The 19,573-nt window shown below is 37.1% G+C and overlaps 2 protein-coding genes across 2 annotated transcripts in view; both read right to left on the reverse strand.

The window, feature by feature from the left end:
- LOC129654238 (complement factor H-like) overlaps nucleotides 1-19,573 on the reverse strand; it is a 65,914-nt gene that overhangs the window by 35,816 nt on the left and 10,525 nt on the right. Inside the window, 3 exon segments of the mRNA XM_055583755.1 lie at nucleotides 3,396-3,569; nucleotides 4,264-4,473; nucleotides 12,160-12,342. Of these exon segments, the coding sequence (XP_055439730.1) occupies nucleotides 3,396-3,569; nucleotides 4,264-4,473; nucleotides 12,160-12,342 (567 nt within the window).
- LOC129653493 (ribonucleoprotein PTB-binding 2-like) lies at nucleotides 15,426-17,791 on the reverse strand. Its single transcript, XM_055583235.1, has 2 exons — nucleotides 17,749-17,791; nucleotides 15,426-17,007 (listed from the first exon to the last, which is right to left on the reverse strand). Exons 1-2 carry the CDS (start codon nucleotides 17,789-17,791, stop codon nucleotides 15,794-15,796), a joined length of 1,257 nt encoding a protein of 418 aa, XP_055439210.1. The 3' UTR covers nucleotides 15,426-15,793.

The raw sequence follows: 19,573 nt of genomic DNA on the forward strand, positions 1-19,573 counted from the left end.
ATGATTTCCCTGTTGATTTTATTATAGTTGTGCAAAGTTGTCATCTGATATGGTGCTCAATGTATATAGAGAGGATACTAGAGACATTTATGTTAAAAATGTGGAGACGAGTTGCCAGTCCAGGTTCGATGCATGATACTGGATGCTTGGGGCTGGTGCACTGGGACGACCCAGAGGGATGGTGTGGGGAGGGAGGAGGGTGGAGGGTTCAGGATGGGGAACACATGTATACCTGTGGCAGATTTATTTTGATATCTGGCAAAACTAATACAATTATGTAAAGTTTAAAAAATAAAATTAAATTAAAAAAAAAACACTAAAAAAAAAATGTGGAGAGAACCAATAAATCTAAATGGAAGTAAGCATTTCACATTTCATCTGAGTTGGTAAAATGTCAGCAACAGTAGGGAGTGAATAACTACCTGCTGCTGCTGCTAAGTCACTTCAGTCATATGGGACTCTGTGTGACCCCATAGATGGCAGCCCACAAGGCTCCCCTGTCCCTGGGATTTTCAAGGCAAGAGTACTGGAGTGGGGTGCCATTGCCTTCTCCGAATAAACTACGTAAATGTATCTTAATATCTCGAGAGACTAAGAAAACCATGCAAAGACGTATAATCAAAAACAATGCAGATCCAAGTCAAATTATTTTATAATGTTCAAAAATTCACAAGGAAGTCAAGGAAAGAAAAACGTTGAAAACTGAAGGAAACACACACAAAACAAATAAGAAAATGGCAGACTGTCCTTAATAGTTAATAAGTCACTTTAAATATAAATGGTCCTAAATGCATCAATTAAAAACCTGAAAATGGCAGGGTAGGCACCTAAACAAGACTCAGCTGTATGTCGTCTAAAAAAAAAAAAGTCTCTTCAAACATGAAAACATGTTCAAGTGGTGATTGCAAAAATTACACACTAGGCAAAAGTTAACTTGAAAAATTAGAAGTCGCTAATATATATGGAACAACAGACTGGTTTCAAACAGGAAAAGGCTGTATATTGTCACCCTGCTTATTTGACTTATATGCAGAGTACATTATGAGAAACACTAGGCTGGAAGAAGCACAAGCTGGAAACAAGATTGCCAGAAGAAATGTCAATAACCTCAAATATGCAGATGACACTACCCTTATGGCAGAACGTGAGAGGAACTAAAAAGCCTCTTGATGAAAGTGAAAGAGGAAAGTGAAAAAGTTGGCTTAAAGCTCAACATTCGGAAAACTAAGATCATGGTAACTGGTCCCATCACTTCATGGCAAAGAGATGGGGAAACAGTGCAAATAGTGTCTCACTTTATTTTGGGGGGCTCCAAAATCACTTCAGATGGTGATTGCAGCCATGAAATTAAAAGACGCTTACTTCTTGGAAGGAAAGTTATGACCAACCTAGACAGTAAATTGAAAAGCAGAGACATTACTTTGCCAAGAAAGGTTCGTCTAGTCAAGGCTATGTTTTTCCAGTGGTCATGTATGGATGTGAGAGTTGGACTGTGAAGAAGACTGAGCACCGAAAAATTGATGCTTTTGAACTGTGGCGTTAGAGAAGACTCTTGAGAGTCCCTTGGACTGCAAGGAGATCCAACCAGTCCATTCTGAAGGAGATCAGCCCTGGGATTTCTTTGGAAGGAATGATGCTGAAGCTGAAACTCCAGTACTTTGACCACCTCATGTGAAGAGTTGACTCCTGGGAAAGGGCTCTGATGCTGGGAGGGATTGGGGCCAAGAGGAGAAGGGGACCAGAGAGGATTAGATGGCTGGATGGCATCACTGACTGGATGGACGTGAGTCTCAGTGAACTCCGGGAGTTGGTGATGGACAGGGAGGCCTGGCATGCTGCGATTCATGGGGTCGCAAAGAGTCAGACACGACTGAGCGACTGATCTGATCTGAATTATGTTAAATGTCTTAGAAATTTGCATATTACAAAGAAATGATTACCAAACAGCAAATTAACAGCAAATTGAGTACTGACAAGAGCAGAGTTCAACCATAGTACAGGAACAGAAACCAGAAATCTGAGATGTATATCAGAGGATGTTCAAACTCCACCCAAGATGATGTGAAAGAGATAGTTTAGTGTTATCAAATTGCCAACCTCCATTGGATCACAGAAAAAGCAAGGGGATTCCAGAAAAACATCTACATCTGCTTCATTGACTACACTAAAGCACTTGATTGTGTAGATCACAACAAACTTTGGAAAATTCTTGAAGAGTTGGGAATACCAGACCATCTTACTTTTCTCCTGAGAAAACTATGCAGGTGAAGAAGTAACAGTTAGATCCATACATGGTCTATTGACTGGCTCAAAATTGGAAAAAGAGTACTTCAAGGGTGTATATTGTCATCCTGCTTATTTAATTTAAATGCAGAGTACATCATGCAAAATGCCTGGCTGGATGAAGCTCAAGCTGGCATCCAGATTGCCAGGAGAAATACCAATAACCTCAGCTATGCCTCAGATGACACCACCTTAATGGCAGAAAGTAAAGAGGAACTAAAGGGCCTCTTGGTGAAGGTGGAAGAAGAGACTGAAAAAGCTCGCCTAAAACTCAGCATTCAAAAAATGGAGATCATGGCATCTGGTCCCATCACTTCACGGCAAATAAATGGGGAAAAACTGGAAACAGTGACAGACTTCATTTTCTTGGGCTCTAAAATCACTGTGGATGGTCACTGAAGCCACGACATTAAAAGACGCTTGCTCCTTGGAAGAAAAGCTATGACAAACCTCAACAGCATATTAAAAAGCAGAGACATCACTTTGCCAACAAAGCTCCACCTAGCCAAAGCTATGACTTTTCCAGTAGTCATGTATGATTTGAGATTTGGACAGTAAGTTCCAAAGAATTAATGCTTTCGAACTATGGTGCTGGAGAAGACTCTTGAGAGTTCCTTGGACTGCAAGATCAAAGCAGTCAATCCTAAAAGAAATCGACCCTGAATATTCATTCAAAGGACTGATGCTGAAGCTGAAGCTCCAATACTTTGTTCACCTGATACGAAGAGACAACTTATTGGAAAAGACCCTGATGCTGGGAAAGATTGAGGGCAGAAGGAGAAGGGGACAGCAAACGATGAGATGGTTGAATGGCATCACCGATTCAATAGACATTGGTTTAAGTAAACACCAGGAGACAGTGAAGGACAGGGATGCCTGGCTTGCTACAGTCCATAGGGTTGCAAAGAGTCAGAAACGACTGAATGACTGAACTACAACAACAAATCAAACTTTTATTATTTCTAGGGTTATTAATTCTCTACCAGAATTCAGAACTCTTCATAGATACCTTGTTAAATTCTAGAATTACTGCTTAATTTCATATTTGGGCCACTTATGCTTTGAATTAAAAGATATTTGTCAGCTTTAGAAAAAAAGGGAAAACACTATACTTATGCAATCTTGTGGACGAGACCATTCCCCTCCTAAACATCTTATAGATGCAGGTCCATCAGTTCCAAACCCTTCATCACGGTCGTAAGTAACTTCTTCTCCATATTGGTAACTGTCTTTCTTGTGAGATACAACACCATTCTGAATATAAGGTGGAAGTCCACAAGGAAGTCCTGGGAAGAAATGAAAGAATGATTTCATGTTTTGCTAACTTTGAAATTTAATTTGATGTCCTGGTCAACATATTTGGTAGTTTTACTTGAAAATAATAAATCATTATACAGGAACTTCCATGACATGGGAGGAAAGTGCAAAAATTTTTCTTAAAATTACCAGTCTGGTGTGTCCACTTGAGCAATAAATTGAAACTGAAATTACCAATATATGAAAGAAAACATCAGTGCTGCTCTAACCAATCATGAGTAATAAAAGAAAAACACATTGAGACGCCACACTTAGGAAAAGTACTATATATTGTAAGAAATTAAAAGGGACATTTTAGGGAAGACAAAAGACATTTTTTTTGAAACTTAAATAGATAGGAATATAAATAGTTTTACTAATATAAATAGTTAGGTTTATTTTATTGCACATCTGGTGTTAATACAAAATAATTGCCACATTGAAAAGTGATTCTCTATAGAACTAATGGAATTATTAATAACAAAAATGATTAATTTTATATGTCAAATTTGATTTAATGTATAAATATATGCATTTTATTTTAATACATAAATGACCTACAAGTAGATAAATTACATGAAATATTTAGAAATCTTATGGATCGAGTCTCATGACTTTGAAGACAATTGATTAGTTTTAATGAATGGTAATGAAAATAGAGTTTGGTTTGCCTAGTGTCCTCACCTACACACTGAGGTGGAGAGCTCCACTTTCCCATTTGGCATATTATCACATTATTTTCAGATATCTCGAAGCCTTCTTCACAAGTATAACTTAACTTCGTGCCGTGTGCATACAGCCTTTGTTCATGTATTTCTCTCCTTTCTTCTGCAGAGCTAGGTGAGTTAATGGTTCCATGGTCTATTTGAGGTGGTTGAGAACATCCAATTTTTTCTGTATGAAGTACAGAGGTCAAAGAGTAAAGTACAAATATAATCTTTAAATTAAAAATGTTAAAATAATCAAATATTACTTTGGATTTTAAAATAAGAATAAAAAGAATACTCAGAACAACTTACAGAATTTTAAAACTAACAGATATTTGAAACTTGCAAGCTATTTGTCTCCATAAACACTATGCTACTACTACTTGTTCAATATGCCCTTCATCCTTTTTGAAATGAATTTCTTATTGAAATGTTGGATGTATAACAGTATGTTAGCTTCAAATGGGCTACATAATGATTTTACTTTTACATATATTATAAAATGACTAGCAGTATGTCTAGTAACAATAGGTCCTAACAAATTTATTACAATATTATTGACCATATTCTGTATGCTGTATATTACATCCCTCTGGCTTCCTTATTACATAACTGGAGTTTGTACTTCAAAATCCCCTTTATCTACTATGCCAACCCCCTCCTCCTTTCTTGCAACAAGTCACTAATTTTCTGTATCTGTATGAGCCTGTTTTCCTTTTGTTTTATTTTTAGATTCCATACATAAGTGAAATCATGTGGCATTTGTCTTTTTCTATCTGACCTACATCTCTTAGAATAAATACATCCTAGACACATACACATTGTTGAAAATGGAAATGTTTCCTATTTTATGTCTCGGTCATAGTTCCTATCGTGCATATATATAAAACACATTCTTTATCAACTTATATATCAGTGGACTCTTTAGGTGGCTTCCAAACCTTGGTTATTGTGTGTAATGCTGCAATGAACATTGGAGTGCATATATCTTTTTAGATTAGTGTTTTTGGTTCCTATGAATAAATACCCAGTAGTGGAATAGCTGGATCATATGGCAGTTCTATTTTTAATTTTTAAACGAAATTCCACATTCTTTTTCATAGCAACTCTGCCAGTTTACAATCCCACCAACAGTGCACAAAGATTCCCTTTTCTCCACATCTTTGACAACACTTGATGTTGTCCTTTTCATGGTAGCCATTATGACAGGTGTGAAGGGACATCACACTATGGTTTCAATATGTTTTTCCTGGATACAGTAGTCTTGGCTGCAAGTTTTTTTCCTTTCATTACTTTGTATATGTTGTGCCAGTCCATTATGACCTAAAAAATATTCTTCAGAAGCTGTTGATACTTGTAAGGGTCTCCTTGCAGGTAACTACTGCCTTTTCTCTGGAAGGAGAAGAGGGTGACAGAGGATGATATGGTTGGGTGGCATCACCATTTCAATGGACATGAACCTGGGCAAACTCTGGGAGATGGTGAGAGACAGGAAAGCCTGGCATGTTGCAGTCCATGGGGTCACAAAGAGTTGGACATGACTTGGAAACTGAACAACTTTCTATTAATTAATTTTTTATTTAAATTGGAGGATAATTACCTTACAATATTGTGGTGGTTTTTGCCATACATTGACATGAGTCAGCCACGGGTGTACCCCATCCTGAACCCCCCTCCCACTTCCCTCCCTATCCAACCCCTCTGGGTTGTCCCAGTGCACCATCTTTGAGTGCCCTGTTTCATGCATCAAACTTAGACTGGTGATCTATTTCACATATAGTAATATACATGTTTCAGTGCTTTTCTCTCAAATCATCCCCCCCTCGCCTTCTCCCACAGAGTCTAAAACTCTGGTTTTATATCTGTGTCTCTTTTGCTGTCTTGCATATAGGGTCGTCGTGACCATCTTTCTAAATTCCATATATATGCGTTAATATACTGTATTGGTGTTTTTCTTTCTGACTTATATCACTCTGTATAATAGGCTCCAGTTTCATACACCTCATTAGAACTGATTCCACTGCAATCTTTTCAATAGCTGAGAAATATTCTGTTGGGCATATGTACCACCACTTTCTTATCCATTCATCTGCTGATGAACATCTAGGTGGGTTCCATGTCTTAGCTATTGTAAACAGTGCTATGACAAACATTGGGGTTACATGTGTCTCTTTCAATTCGTTTTCAACGGGTATGCCCAGTAGTGGGATTGCTGGGTCATATGGCAGATCTGTTTTCAGTTTTTTTTTAAGGAATCTCCACACTGTGACCCATAGTGGTTGTAGTAGTTTGCATTCCCACCAACAGTGTAAGAGGGTTCCCTTTTCTCCACACCTTTTCATGCATTAGACTTTTAGATAGCAGCCATTCTGACTGGCATGAGATGGTACCTCACTGTGGTTTTGATTTGCATTTCTCTGACAATGAGTGATGCTGAGCATTTTTCGATGTGTTTGTTAGCCATCTGTATGTCTTCTTTGGAGAAATGTCTGCTTAGTGCTTTGGCCCATTTTTGGATTGGGTCGTTTGTTTTTCTGGTATTGAGCTGCATGAGTTGTTTATATGATTTTGAGATTAGTTCTTTGTCAGTTGCTTCATTTGCTATTATTTTCTCCCACTTTGAAGTCAGTCTTTTTTTTTAATTTTATTTTATTTTTAAACTTTACATAATTGTATTAGTTTTGTCTTTTCACCTTGCCTAGAGTTGTCTTCATTGTGCAAAAGCTTTTACATTTAATTAGGTCTCATTTGTTTGTTTTTGCTTTTATTTCCATTACTCTGTGAGGTGGGTCATAGAGGATCTTGCTGTGATTTATGTCAAAGAGAGTTTTGCCTATGTTTTCCTCGAGGAGTTTTATAGTTTCTGATCTTACGTTTAGATCTTAAATCCATTTTGAGTTTACTTTTGTGTATGGTGTTGGAAAGTGTTCTAGTTTCCTTCTTTTACAGACGGTTGACCACTTTTCCCAGCACCGTTTGTTAAAGAGATTGTGTTTACTCCATTGTATATTTTTGCCTCCTTTGTCAAAGATAAGGTGTCCACAGGTACATGGATTTATCTCTGTGCTTTCTATTTTGTTCCATTGATCTATATTTCTGGCTTTGTACCAGTACAATACGATCTTGATGACTGTAGCTTTGTAGTATAGTCTGAAGTCAGGCAGGTTGATTCCTCCAGTACCATTCTTATTTCTCAAGATTGCTTTGGCTTTTCGAGGTTTTTTTTTTATATTTCCACACAAATTATGAAATAATTTTTCTAGTTCTGTGAAAAAATATCGTTGGAGCTTGATAGGGATTTCACTGAATCTATAGATTGCTTTGCGTAGTATACTCATTTTCAGTATATTGGTTCTCCCAACCCAGGAACATGGTATATTTATCCATCTATTTTTGTCATCTTTGATTTCCTTCATCAGTGTTTTATAGCTTTCATGTATAGGTCTTTTGTTTCTTTAGGTAGATTTATTCCTAAGTATTTTATTCATTTCTTTTTTTTTTTTTTTTTTTTTTGCATTTCATTCATTTCATCACAGTGGTGAATGGGATTGATTCCTTAAATTCTTTTTCTGTTTTCTCATTGTTAGTGTATAGGAATGCAAGGGACTTCTGTGTATTAATTTTATATCCTGCAAATTTACTATATTCATTGATTAGCTCTAGTAATTTTCCCATGGTGTCTTTAGGGTTTTCTATGTAGAGGATCATGTCATCTGCAAACCATGAAAGGTTTACTTGTTCTTTTCCAATCTGGAGTCCTTTATTTCCTTTTCTTCTCTGAGTGTTGTGGATAAAACTTCCAAAACTATGTTGAATAGTAGTAGGGAGAGTGAGCACCCTTGTCCTGTTCCTCACTTTAGGGAAAATCATTTCAATTTTTTGCCACTGAGGATAGTGTTTGCTGTGGGTTTATCATATATGGCTTTTATTATGTTGAGGTATGTTCCTTCTATGCCTTCTTTCTAGAGGGTTTTTGTCATAAATGGATGTTGAGTTTTGTTAAAGGCTTTCTCTGCATCTATTGAGATAATCATATGTGGTTTGTTTGTTTGTTTGTTTGTTTCCCTTCAATCTGTAATGTGGTGTGTGACATTGATTGATTTGTGAATATTGAGGAATCCTTGCATCCTTGAGATAAAGCCCACTTGGTCATGATGTATGATCTTTTTAATATGTTGTTGGATTCTGATTGCTAGAATTTTGTAAAGGATTTTTGCATCTGTGTTCATCAGTGATATTGGCCTTTAGTGTTCTTTTTCTTTGTCTGGTTTTGGAATTAGGGTGATGTTGGCCTCACAGAATGAGTTTGGGAGTTTACCTTCCTCTGTAATTTTCTGGAAGGGTTTGAGTAGGATAGGTGTTGAAAAGAAAAGTGAAAGTGAAGTTATTCAGTCGTGTCCAACTCTTTGCGACCCCATGGACTGTAGCCTACCAGGCTTCTCCGTCTGTGGGATTTTCTAGGCAAGAATATTGGAGAGGGTTGCCATTTCCTTCTCCAAGGGAACTTCCCTACCCAGGGATTGAATGCAGGTCTACCACATTGCAGGCAGATGCTTTACCCTCTGAGCCACCAGGGAAGGATAGGTGTTAACTCATCTCTAAATTTTTGATAAATTCACCTATGAAGCCGTCTGGTCCTGGGCTTTTGTTTGCTGGAAATTTTTGATTCCAGTTTCTATTTCCATGCTTGTGATGGGTCTGTTAAGATTTTCTCTTCCTTCCTGGTTCAGTTTTGGAAGGTTATACTTTTCTCAGAATTCGTCCATTTCTTCCAAGTTGTCCATTTTGTTGGCATATAGTTGTTCATAGTAGTCTCTTGTGATCCTGTGTATTTCTGTGTTGCCTGCTCTGATTTCTCCATTTTCATTTCGAATTTTATTGATTTTATTCTTCTCCCTTTTTTTCTTGATGAGCCTGGCTAATGGTTTCTCTATTTTATTTATCTTCTCGAAGAAGCAGCTTTTAATTTTGTTGATTTTTGCTATCATCTCCTTTGTTTCTTCTTCATTTATTTCTGCCCCAGTTTTTATGCTTTCCTTCCGTATACTAACCCTGAGGTTCTTCTTTTTCTAGTTGCTTTAGGTGTAAAATTATGTTATTTATTTTTCTCTTGTTTCTTGAGGCAGGCTTGTAAAGCTATGAACCTTCCCCTTAGCATTCTTTTTACTGATTCCCATATGTCTTCGGTTGTTGTGTTTTCATTTTCATTTATTTCTATGCATATTTTGATTTCCTTTCTGGTTTCTTCCATTATTTTGTTGGTTATTAAGAATCGTGTTACTTAACCTCCATATGTTTGTATTTTTAATAATTTCTTTTTCCTGTAGTTGACATTTAATCTTACTGCATTGTGATCAGAAAAGATCTCTGAAAGGATTTTTTTTTTTTTTTGAATTTTCCAAGGCTAGATTTATGGCCCACAATGTGATGTATCCTGGAAAATGGCCCTTGTGCACTTGAGAAAAAGGTGAAATGCACAGTTTGTGGGTGAAATGTCCTATAGATATCAATTAGGTCTAATTGGTTCATTGTATCATTTAAGTTTGTGTTTCCTTGCTAATTTTCTGTTTGGATGACATGTCCATATGTGTGAGTGGGCCGGGTATTAAAATCTCCCACTATTATTGTGTTATTGTTTATTTCTCCTTTCATACTTGTTAGCATTTGCCTTATGTATTGAGCTGCTCCTATGTTGGGTGCATATATATTTATAATTGTTATATCTTCTTCTTGGATTGACCTTTGATCATTAGGTAGTATCTTTCTTTGTCTCTTTTTATGGCCTTTATTTCAAAGTCTATTTTTTCTGATATGAGTATTGCTCCTCCTGCTTTCTTTTGGTCTCCAATTGCATGAAATATCTTTTTCCAGCCCTTCACTTTCAGTCTGTACATGTCCTTTGTTTTGAGGTGGGTCTCTTTTAGACAGCAGGGGTCTTGTTTTTGTATCCATTCAGCCAGTCTTTGTCTTTTGGTTGGGGCATTCAACCCATTTATATTTAAGCTACTTCTTGATAAGTATGATCCCATTGCTGTTTACTTTGGAAAAACAACATTATTTTTTATCCATTAAATGATAATGTGCCCTGGTATGGACCTCTTCAGGTTCATCTCTCTTTGGGACTGTCTGACTTCTAGACCTGAATGTCTCTTTCCTTCCCCAGGTTAGAAAAGTTTAGCTATTATTTCTTCAAGTAAGTTTCTGTCTCTCTCTATTTTAGATCCCCATAATGAGAATAGTACTGATGTTGTCCCAGATGTCTGTTAACCTATTCTCATTTATAAATTCTTTTTTATTTTTCCTACGCTGTTTGGGAAGTTTCCACTACCCTGTCTTCCAGATCTCTTGATCCATTCTTCTGAATCCTCTAATCTACTATTGATATTCTCTACTGTGTTTTTCATTTCAGCTGTTGTATCCTTCAGCACTGTTTACTCCTTTATATTTCCCTATTCTTGAAATTCTGTTTTCATTCATTCTTCTTTAGAGTCCACTGAACAGCTTTATGGTCATTACCTTGAATGCTTTATTGGGTAGATTGCTTAACTTTGTTTAGTGACTTTTCTGAGATTTTGTCTTATTCCTTCATTGGGAATGCATTTCTCTGTCTCCTGATTTTACATAACTCTGTGTTTATTTCTAAGAGTTAGGTGTATTCCTGCTCTTAGAGAAGTGGTCTTATGCAGAAGTCTATGGGGCCCAACAGAATGGTCCCCTCTGTCGGATCTGTGCAGCAGATCTAGATGCTATAGGGGTGCCCTTCTGTTGTGTCAATGCCAACTACTCTGGGTGCACTGGTAGGCAAGGATCCCACCTCCTCCCCAGGTGGCTGACAGACTGTGCCTCATGTAGTGGCTGCCATCCCACTCATAGGCAGGATGAAGTGTTGATGCAGCTGGCTTTGGGGCCTAAGCATACTTGAGCTGGTGGTATCATGCCCAAGAGCAGGGTGAGATGCAGGTGTAGCAGCTGTGGAGCCCAGTGGAATCTGGGGTTGGTGCTGTCATGCTGGTGAGCTGTTAAGTCTCTGGTGCTAGTAAGCTATGTATGTGTGTGTTATGGAGAAGTCTAAAATGGTACTTGTCTCTCATGATGGCTGGCACCAGTATCTATGATCCCAATTGTCTCCTATCTCTCTAGAAGTTTCACAAAGATAAACAAATTAGTCTAACCCAAGCCTCTTTCCCATTGATGCCTCTTCACTGGGACACAGAGTATGTGAGATTTTGTATGCCTTTAAAGAACAGAAGAAACTCTGTTTCCTAAAGCCCTCTGGCTTTCTTATGCACAAGTTACTCTGGACTTCTAAGTCAGAATTTTGGGGGGCTTATTTTTCAGGACCATGACTCCCATGCTGGGCAGCCCAGTTGTCCCTTCGTTCTTGTCCTTTTGATCATTAGGAATAAAATTTGCATAAACATAAATTTTACCTGTTATTTGCACAGTAGCCCAAGGGGTTTGTCTGTGTTTCACAGCAGAAGTGAAAGAGTGTTCATCAGTTCATAACTGAAACTGTGATTTACTGTTTCAAGATAAATTGGAAGAGACAGAGAGGACTTCATCTTGCTGATCCATACAAAGATTGCGTGCATGCTCAGTCACTTAGTCATGTCCAACTCTTTGTGACCCAGTGGACTATAGCCCACCAGGTTCCTCTGTCCATGGAATTTCCCAGGCAACAACGCTGGAGTGGGTTGCCACCCTCCTCCCCATGGGATCTTCCCCATCCAGGGATCGAACCAGTATCTTCTACACCTCGTGCATTGCAAGAGGTTTCTTTACCACTGAGCCACCACGGAAGGATATAAAGCTTAGAGGAGTATCAATTTTTTTTAAAGAATATTTTAAACAAATTTGTGCATGCACTACTTACCAATACAACGTGGGATTAACTGCCAGCTCCCATCCTTGCACACAATTTCTTCTGCATCTTGAATTAAATAATTTTCTTTACATAGAATTGATATTTTTTCTCCATCCTGATATTTCACTGTAGTTGTCATATCGCGAGCATTGGGAATCTGAGGTGGAGGTGGGCATGGTTGTATTTGTGCTTCTGAAAACATTAAAATTAGATTTCTTGATTAAAAAGCATAAGTTCAAATATTAAAGGAAAATTTTTCAATAAACAGAAAGCTCTAATGTTATATCATAAATGATCAAATAATATGAAACTCTGTAATTATACTCTTAAGCTTGTTTAGCACTTCAATATATCACAGTTGGTTCATTGTCTCATGGTCTTAGTTTCTTCCTTTTATTCTTCCTGTGCTCAATCTTGCATGATTTATGTAAAACAGATTTTTTTTTTTCCTAACCTTTAGGATGCCCTAATTGAATTGCTCACTCAGTTATAGATACTGAGGGAAAACTGTTATCAGGGTCTTTTTTTTTTTTCTTTTTAGATTTTCATGATCAGATATATTGGACTTTGATTAAAGCCCTCACCAATTTTTCTACCATGGGAGTTGATTAGCCAGATGAGAAACTACATTTAGTTAATAACCTATTAATTTGATGCTGATTCTTGAACAAGGTAAGAGTTAGATAGGTTCACTGGGATTCAGAGTGTATTGTTTACAGTTCAGTACTCTCATGGAGGTACAATTCACTAGCTTGCCTGCACTGTTAAACCATATATACACTGATGAATGTACCTTCTTTAACGGATTAGCAAGCCTGGCTTCTTCTACGTGACCAGAGGGTATAAAAGATCCCTCTATAAACTGTGTCTGAGTCCATCAAATAGAGATACCTCAAATATCCAATTCATAATCTGAAGACAAAGCCTGTTCTGCTCAACTGAGGGAAGACTGCGTGAATACACCTGGAAGAATTTGGAGCCCTCTATGACTCCTTGGTTTTGCTTTCTCCTGTCACACTTCATTTCTATTTCTTTAGAAACACTATGCAAGTATAGGCTGGAAACTCATAAATCCTTTCAAGGAGCCAACATTTTGTATTAAATTCAGGGACATATTTGACTGAATACACTTTATTCATCATTAGTAATATCATCAGATTTTCTATTCTGATCTAAGTCAATAGGAGTATTTTGTGTTCTGTGTTGTGCTTAGTCATTCAGTAATGCCAAACTCTTTGTGATCCCATAGACTATAATCTGCCAGGCTCCTCTGTCCATGGGGATTCTGGATTCTCCAGGCAAGAATACTGGAGTGGGTTGCCTTGCCCTCCTCCAGTGGATCTTCCCAACACAGGAGTCAAACCGAGGTCTCCTGCAACTTGGGTGGATTCTTTACCATCAGAGCCACCAAGGGAAGACTTGGAATATTTTATGTTTCGTCAGAAATATTTATCTTATTTCTGTTTTAACTCTTTTGACATTTTTATCAATGTATTTTCAATAATTTATTTTATGTCTGATGTTTAAACATTTTTGTCCGAATAATTTTGTTTAAAGTCTTGCAAAAGTTAGTCTATACACTACATTTCTCCATAAACTGAATATTTTCCAAATCAGCTATTTATACTTTTTAGTTTATTATAAAAATTGACATTTTAATTTTAGTTTTTCTTTCCTTCTATGTTCTTTGGATATATGTTCTTTTCTAGATTCTAGATTGTACTATCCATTACTTAAGTCCATTTTTTTTCACATGCATATGCCTTTTAATAGTAAGAGTTCATTTTCAAAGCATTACAAACAATTTGTTTACATAGAAAAATAACAGTATGGACTGGTGGGGAGAGCATGGGTAATGGTCCTTATACTAACACCACTTGAGTCATGTGTCATATCTCTTATGTCCCAATGGGGCATAAGCCAGTATGGATAGCAGACCCACACCTGTTAACTCAAAGTACCTTTTAGTTCTTTCAACCTCTTTCTGCTTATATTTCTAAAATTTCCATCTTTGTCTTCTACTGTCATAGAGTTATGACAAAGCACTGAAGAGGCTTAATGCAACAGGAAAACAAGAAGTGCAGAGCATGGGGAACCCATTTTTCATCTGCTGAGTCAGAATTGAGTGATGCCCATCCTGATTTGGTTATTTATAGGTAGTATACTTACTGGAAATTATCTTAGTTTAACTTTCTAGCTGTCATTTGCCAGTAGAAGTTAATATAAGCAATACATTACAAATCATATATACCAGTTTTAAACTTCTAAAACAGGAGTGATACCCTCTATTATAAAGTCCCTCAAATACAAGATACTTAAAGATCTGATTTCAAAAAGACTAGGATCACTGAGACCCCCTAAATTCTACATCATCAATTAGTGTCTCATAACAAAGAACAAACTTAGACATTCTGGATAGCAAAAGGGTTTCTCATGCATTTTGAAGAATGGTTATAAATACTGTTACCTCATAAGACCCCTTTAGAAATGGCAGAATTGACTGCTTTACTGTGGAAATAGGGCATTTGATGACCAAAACGTGTAAATTAATCATCACTATTCTACGAAACAAGACTTAGAAACCTATGTTTCTTGCCACTTACTTACAAATCTGTTGCAAAATTTAAGTCTTTTTGTAGGTGTAAAATAAAAGGATTAGGGAATGAATGGTATTAGATCAGGAATCTGTGAACTTTATAAAGGGCCAGATAGTAAATATTTTACGCTTTGCAGCTACTCAGCTCTGCCACTGTAGCACAGAAATTAGCCATAGATGATATGTAAGTGAATAAGCATGGTTGTGTTTGAATAAAATTTTATGTATGGACACTGAAATATGAATTTCAAGTCATACTTTTTTTTCCTCCAAACATTTAAAAATGTAATCATTCTTAGCTTGCAGGCAGTACAAAAACAGGTGGAGGACTGAATTTGACCACAGGAAGTAGTTTGCCAACCCCTGAAATTATTACTAGATCACCAAAGCTACTTAAAAAAATACCTTTTTCCCCCCACAAGAGGTATTAGTGGTAAATAATATATTAAGCGTAAAGCCTCAGTAGTGGTGTATACCTTGGATGTCACCTCTGTGTTTGAGTTTTACAGCGCATGACTGGTATCGGGGGTTGATTATGAAGTTTTCATGTAGAGTATAACATTACCAGTCACTGCATTTTGTACTTGCACTCTAATTCTAGTAAAAGTTCTAAAAATTTATGAATGAGATTACTTCCAGATAAAGTAAATTGAAATGCACACTGGCTTATCAGAAATGTATTCTAAGGCTTGGGAAACCAAGAATGTTTCCCATTTTATTGCTTCACACTTCTATATATGGTGTCAAAATTATTCCCAGTCCTAAACAAGGAATATTGGAATATATGTTAATTTCCCCAATGGACTAAGTTAATAGCACATTGATTAAGATGTGTCTAATTCTAGTGGAATATGTCCTCAACTGATGTCTCTTATTGCTACTTACTTTTTTTACTTGGCAATTCTGCCTGCTGCACAACACAGTTCATTCTGGGAAGTTATAAACCCGTAATTTAAAGGATATGGCTAGTCTGCATGTAGTTAAGGCAGCGATGAACAGCAGAGATACTGCAAAGAACCTTATGAGTTTATAAGGAGAGAACTTAACTCAGTACACTCTCTTCTTTTTTAAGTAGGTTTCCATGTAATATGCTCCTGTGCCCTGAGAATGCTGGTCAACAAATTCCACTGAACCACCTTCTGGGGCAGAGACGAGATATGATGAGCCTTGCTTTTCATTTCTTAAAGATGAGACCTGTGCATAATCACCAAAAGGCTGAGAATAAGCAATGCACTTCTCCAATGTGTGTTGTGATTCATTTCCCTGAGAGATTGTATCCAGAATGCTGCTTGCAATTCCAGTCTTCTGTACAGTGGTTTTACTTGCAGGGGATGATAAGCACACACTGGGCAACACACTTGCCAAGTTCAAGTATGGATTTTTACTGAGCCGAATTTCTTTTGGTGGCTCTCCCAAGAGTGAAGTCTGATTCTTAGAGGCAGCCCCTGGCTGACTTTGTTGTTGCTTTTGATGTCCTGTGAGCATGCCACCAGCAGTAAGGTTTGGAAAGCTCTGCAGATAAGTCTGTGACCCTGAGAAATTTCCTTCTGCCATTCCCACCAATGCTGGCTGTTTCTCCTGAGTGCTCCCATGCCCTGGTCCAGCTTGTCCAGCAATGTGCTGATTTGGAAGGAATGGTAACATGCCCATGCCAGTTGTTATAGTTGTTTGAGTTGGAATCAAATTAGGTGCTGTTTTATGTACTTCTTCAAGATGGCCCAGCTCTGTTTTCAATGGAAGCGGTGACCCTATCCCTACAGCAGTCTGAAGTACCATAGCTGGGGGTTCTCCAAGTAAGCCCGGTTTATTATTGGTATGTATATTCTCAAACTTCATTAGCTGTTGCTGAGCCAGTGGTACGTGAGAAAGATTCTGATGTGCTTTATTCAAGTGTAAAAATGCAGGGGAGATGGATGGATTCATCAGATGCGGCAAGCTGTGAGGTGTTCCAAGAACTGCTGGTTTAACAGTCCGCCCGCAGAGCTGGGGTTGTAGAAGAATTTGCAACATGGCAGGGTTGTTTAAACTTTTCATGATTTGCACTGGATTTGGCTCTGGAAGTAAGCCCTTTTGATTACTGTGCCTCACACGTTGAGCTGCTATCAGTGCTGCTAAGGTACTTCGCCCTGGTGCTCCCGGGGCACAGAAGGAAACTTGAACTTTGCTTCCCTTGATGGTCATACCATCAGCTGCTTGTTGAACCTCTTCAGCATGCTCTGCAGTGCTATATTCAACCACTGCAAAGCCACCAACATAACTACCTTCATGATTTTTAACTTTCTTAATTTTGTTTTCTCTTTTCTTTTAATCTTTCTCAATTTTTTCTCTCTGTGGACTTAATTTTCCTTTTTTCTGATTGCTTCATTTTAACTTTACTCTCTCATTTTTTAAGATAAAAAATGATAACATTGATTCAAACCATCATGCTTTTTAAATCTAAACCTGTAAAACTACCTTTTTTCACTTCTAAGCATTGCTTTACCTGTGCCTCAAAAATTTATAAATATGTATCAATTTTATTTTCAATTAACTGTATGTGAAATATTTTCTAATATTCCTAGTGGCTTCTTTGATGTAACAGTTGCTTAGAAATGTGTTGTTCAATTCTCACATATTTATGATTTTCTAAATAATTCATTCTCCATTTACAGTAATACTGTGGTATGATTGTTATCTAGAGAGCTGCATATATTTACTGTACACAATTTGATGATTATCATCAGTGATTACATAGATAATTTATTCTTATTGGTTTCTAATCTAATTCCCTTGTCATAGAACACACTCTGTTAATTTTTAATATTTTGAATTTTATTCTTTCTTTGTTTCACAACATATTGTCTATCTTTGTGATGTTTCCGTTTCATATAAACTATATGTGTATTCTAGTTTCTAGATCAGTTTAACATTGTTCATAGTGTTCTAAAATGTACCTATGTCTTAAAATAGCTTTTTCTAGTTGTTCTATCCATCAGAGTAGGAAGGCTCTCAGAATTGCTAACAAGGGATGTGGATTTGTCTATTTCTTCTGTCAGTTCTGCCCATCGTTGCTTCATGTATTCTGATATATTCTTAGATACATTATGTATTTATAAAGGCTTAGTCCTTGTGAATTACCTTTTTAATATTTATAAAATAGGTCTTCATAGTTTTCATAATATGCCTTCTCTGGAAGTCCACATTAATTTATTGAAATATAGCTAATTAATTTAAAACACCTGATTATTTTCATGTGATAGAAGAATTCCTAATCAATTTCATGTAATGTGTCCTCAAATTATTCTCTATTAATTAAAAGCAATTGTAAATTAAAAGAAATCTAGCTAAACAACTTATTCACTCATATCACAAAACTTGGAAATTAAAAAAAAACTTTGTGATTTACTGACAGAAAATATGTTAAATTAAGTAAAATGAAAATTGTATACTTTGGAATCTATGGTATACAGCAAAAATCAAAGATATGTATAGATTAAAACTTGCTTTACAAAAAAATGGACTTAAGGGGCGCCCGGGAAGATGGCGCGGCGGCGAAGGGGGCGCGGCGGCGAAGGGGGCGCGGCGGCGCCGGGGTCGGGGCTGCGCGGGCCGAGCCCCTTCTCCGAGGCGCGCGGACGCCCGGGGCCCCTTACCCGCGGCGCTGCACCCGGAGGAGGTCGCCGCGCGGCTGCAGCGGATGCGCCGGGAGCTTAAAAATTAGACAGAGGAAATGGAAGAAACTGTGTTAAAAATGTTAGTTTGAAAATAATAATTTTGAAAAACAAAACTCTATTCACAAAATAAAGGAGGGAAACAACTCTCAATACCAAAAATGAAAGAGGTGAGATTACCCAATATACTATAGGATTAAAAGAAAAATAGAATATTATGTGACTATTAGAAATGATTTTACATCAATCAATTTCATAAGTTAGGTAAAATAGAGATATTTCTTGAAAAATGCAACAGTCACACAGTGATAAGACAATGTAGAAAATGTGATTAGCATACTCCCTATTAAAGAAACTGAATTCTTCTTCAAGGGAATTTTTCGAAGAAGCAAACTGGATATCAGATCTCGCGTGTGCTCAGTTGTGTCCAACTCTCTGCAACCCTATGGACTGCAGCCTGCCAGCCTTCTCTGTCCATGGGATTCTGCAGGCAAGAATACTGGAGTGGGTAGCCATTCCCTTCTCCAGGGGATCTTCCCTACTCAGGTATTGAACCCGGGTGTCCTGAATTGCAGGCAGATTCTTTACTGTCTGAGCCCGCAGGGGAGCCTATTGGTATGTCTGGAAATATTGAAGCAGAAATAAATAGAGACATACCATGTTTATGAATTCAAAATTCAATATGGTAAAGATGCCAATTGTCCACAATTTGTTTCTCATTACAAAGTCATCCCATTCGATATACAACCCAACATTTTATCAAAATTTGTAAGTCTCCCCTGAAATTTCTATGTTCAAAACCAAAATAACTAAAGTAATTTTGAGTGAGAGGAACATACTTGGAGACTATTATCAGACTTTTATGCTGCTAGAAAGCTAGTTACAAAGGTAATTTGGCAACAGTGAAGATAGTTGAATGACCAGAAAGTTGGGAAATCAACACTTTCATAGTTAACTGATTTTTCACTTCAATGGCTTTTCCACACATATTCTTAAAATAATTGACAATCCATCCATAAAAAATCAACTCCTACTTTATGCAATCCTCAAATGTTAACATGAGATAGATAACATACTTAAATATACTCACATAAAATTATAAAGTTTCTAGAAGAAACTGTAGAACATATGTACTTCACTACCTGTAAATGTTACTTGTTTCCTTAAAGACGCAGTT

This window comes from Bubalus kerabau, chromosome 5, assembly GCF_029407905.1.
Source record: "Bubalus kerabau isolate K-KA32 ecotype Philippines breed swamp buffalo chromosome 5, PCC_UOA_SB_1v2, whole genome shotgun sequence".
Lineage (NCBI taxonomy): Eukaryota > Metazoa > Chordata > Mammalia > Artiodactyla > Bovidae > Bubalus > Bubalus kerabau.

Excerpts from the sequence above, each read along its gene's own strand:
- LOC129653493 (XM_055583235.1), bottom strand. The coding sequence starts at position 17,791 with ATGGGCAGAACTGACAGAAGAAATAGACAAATCCACATCCCTT. Across the intron at positions 17,008-17,748 it reads TAGACAAATCCACATCCCTT|GTAGTTATGTTGGTGGCTTT; the intron begins GTTAGCAATTCT and ends AAAATCATGAAG.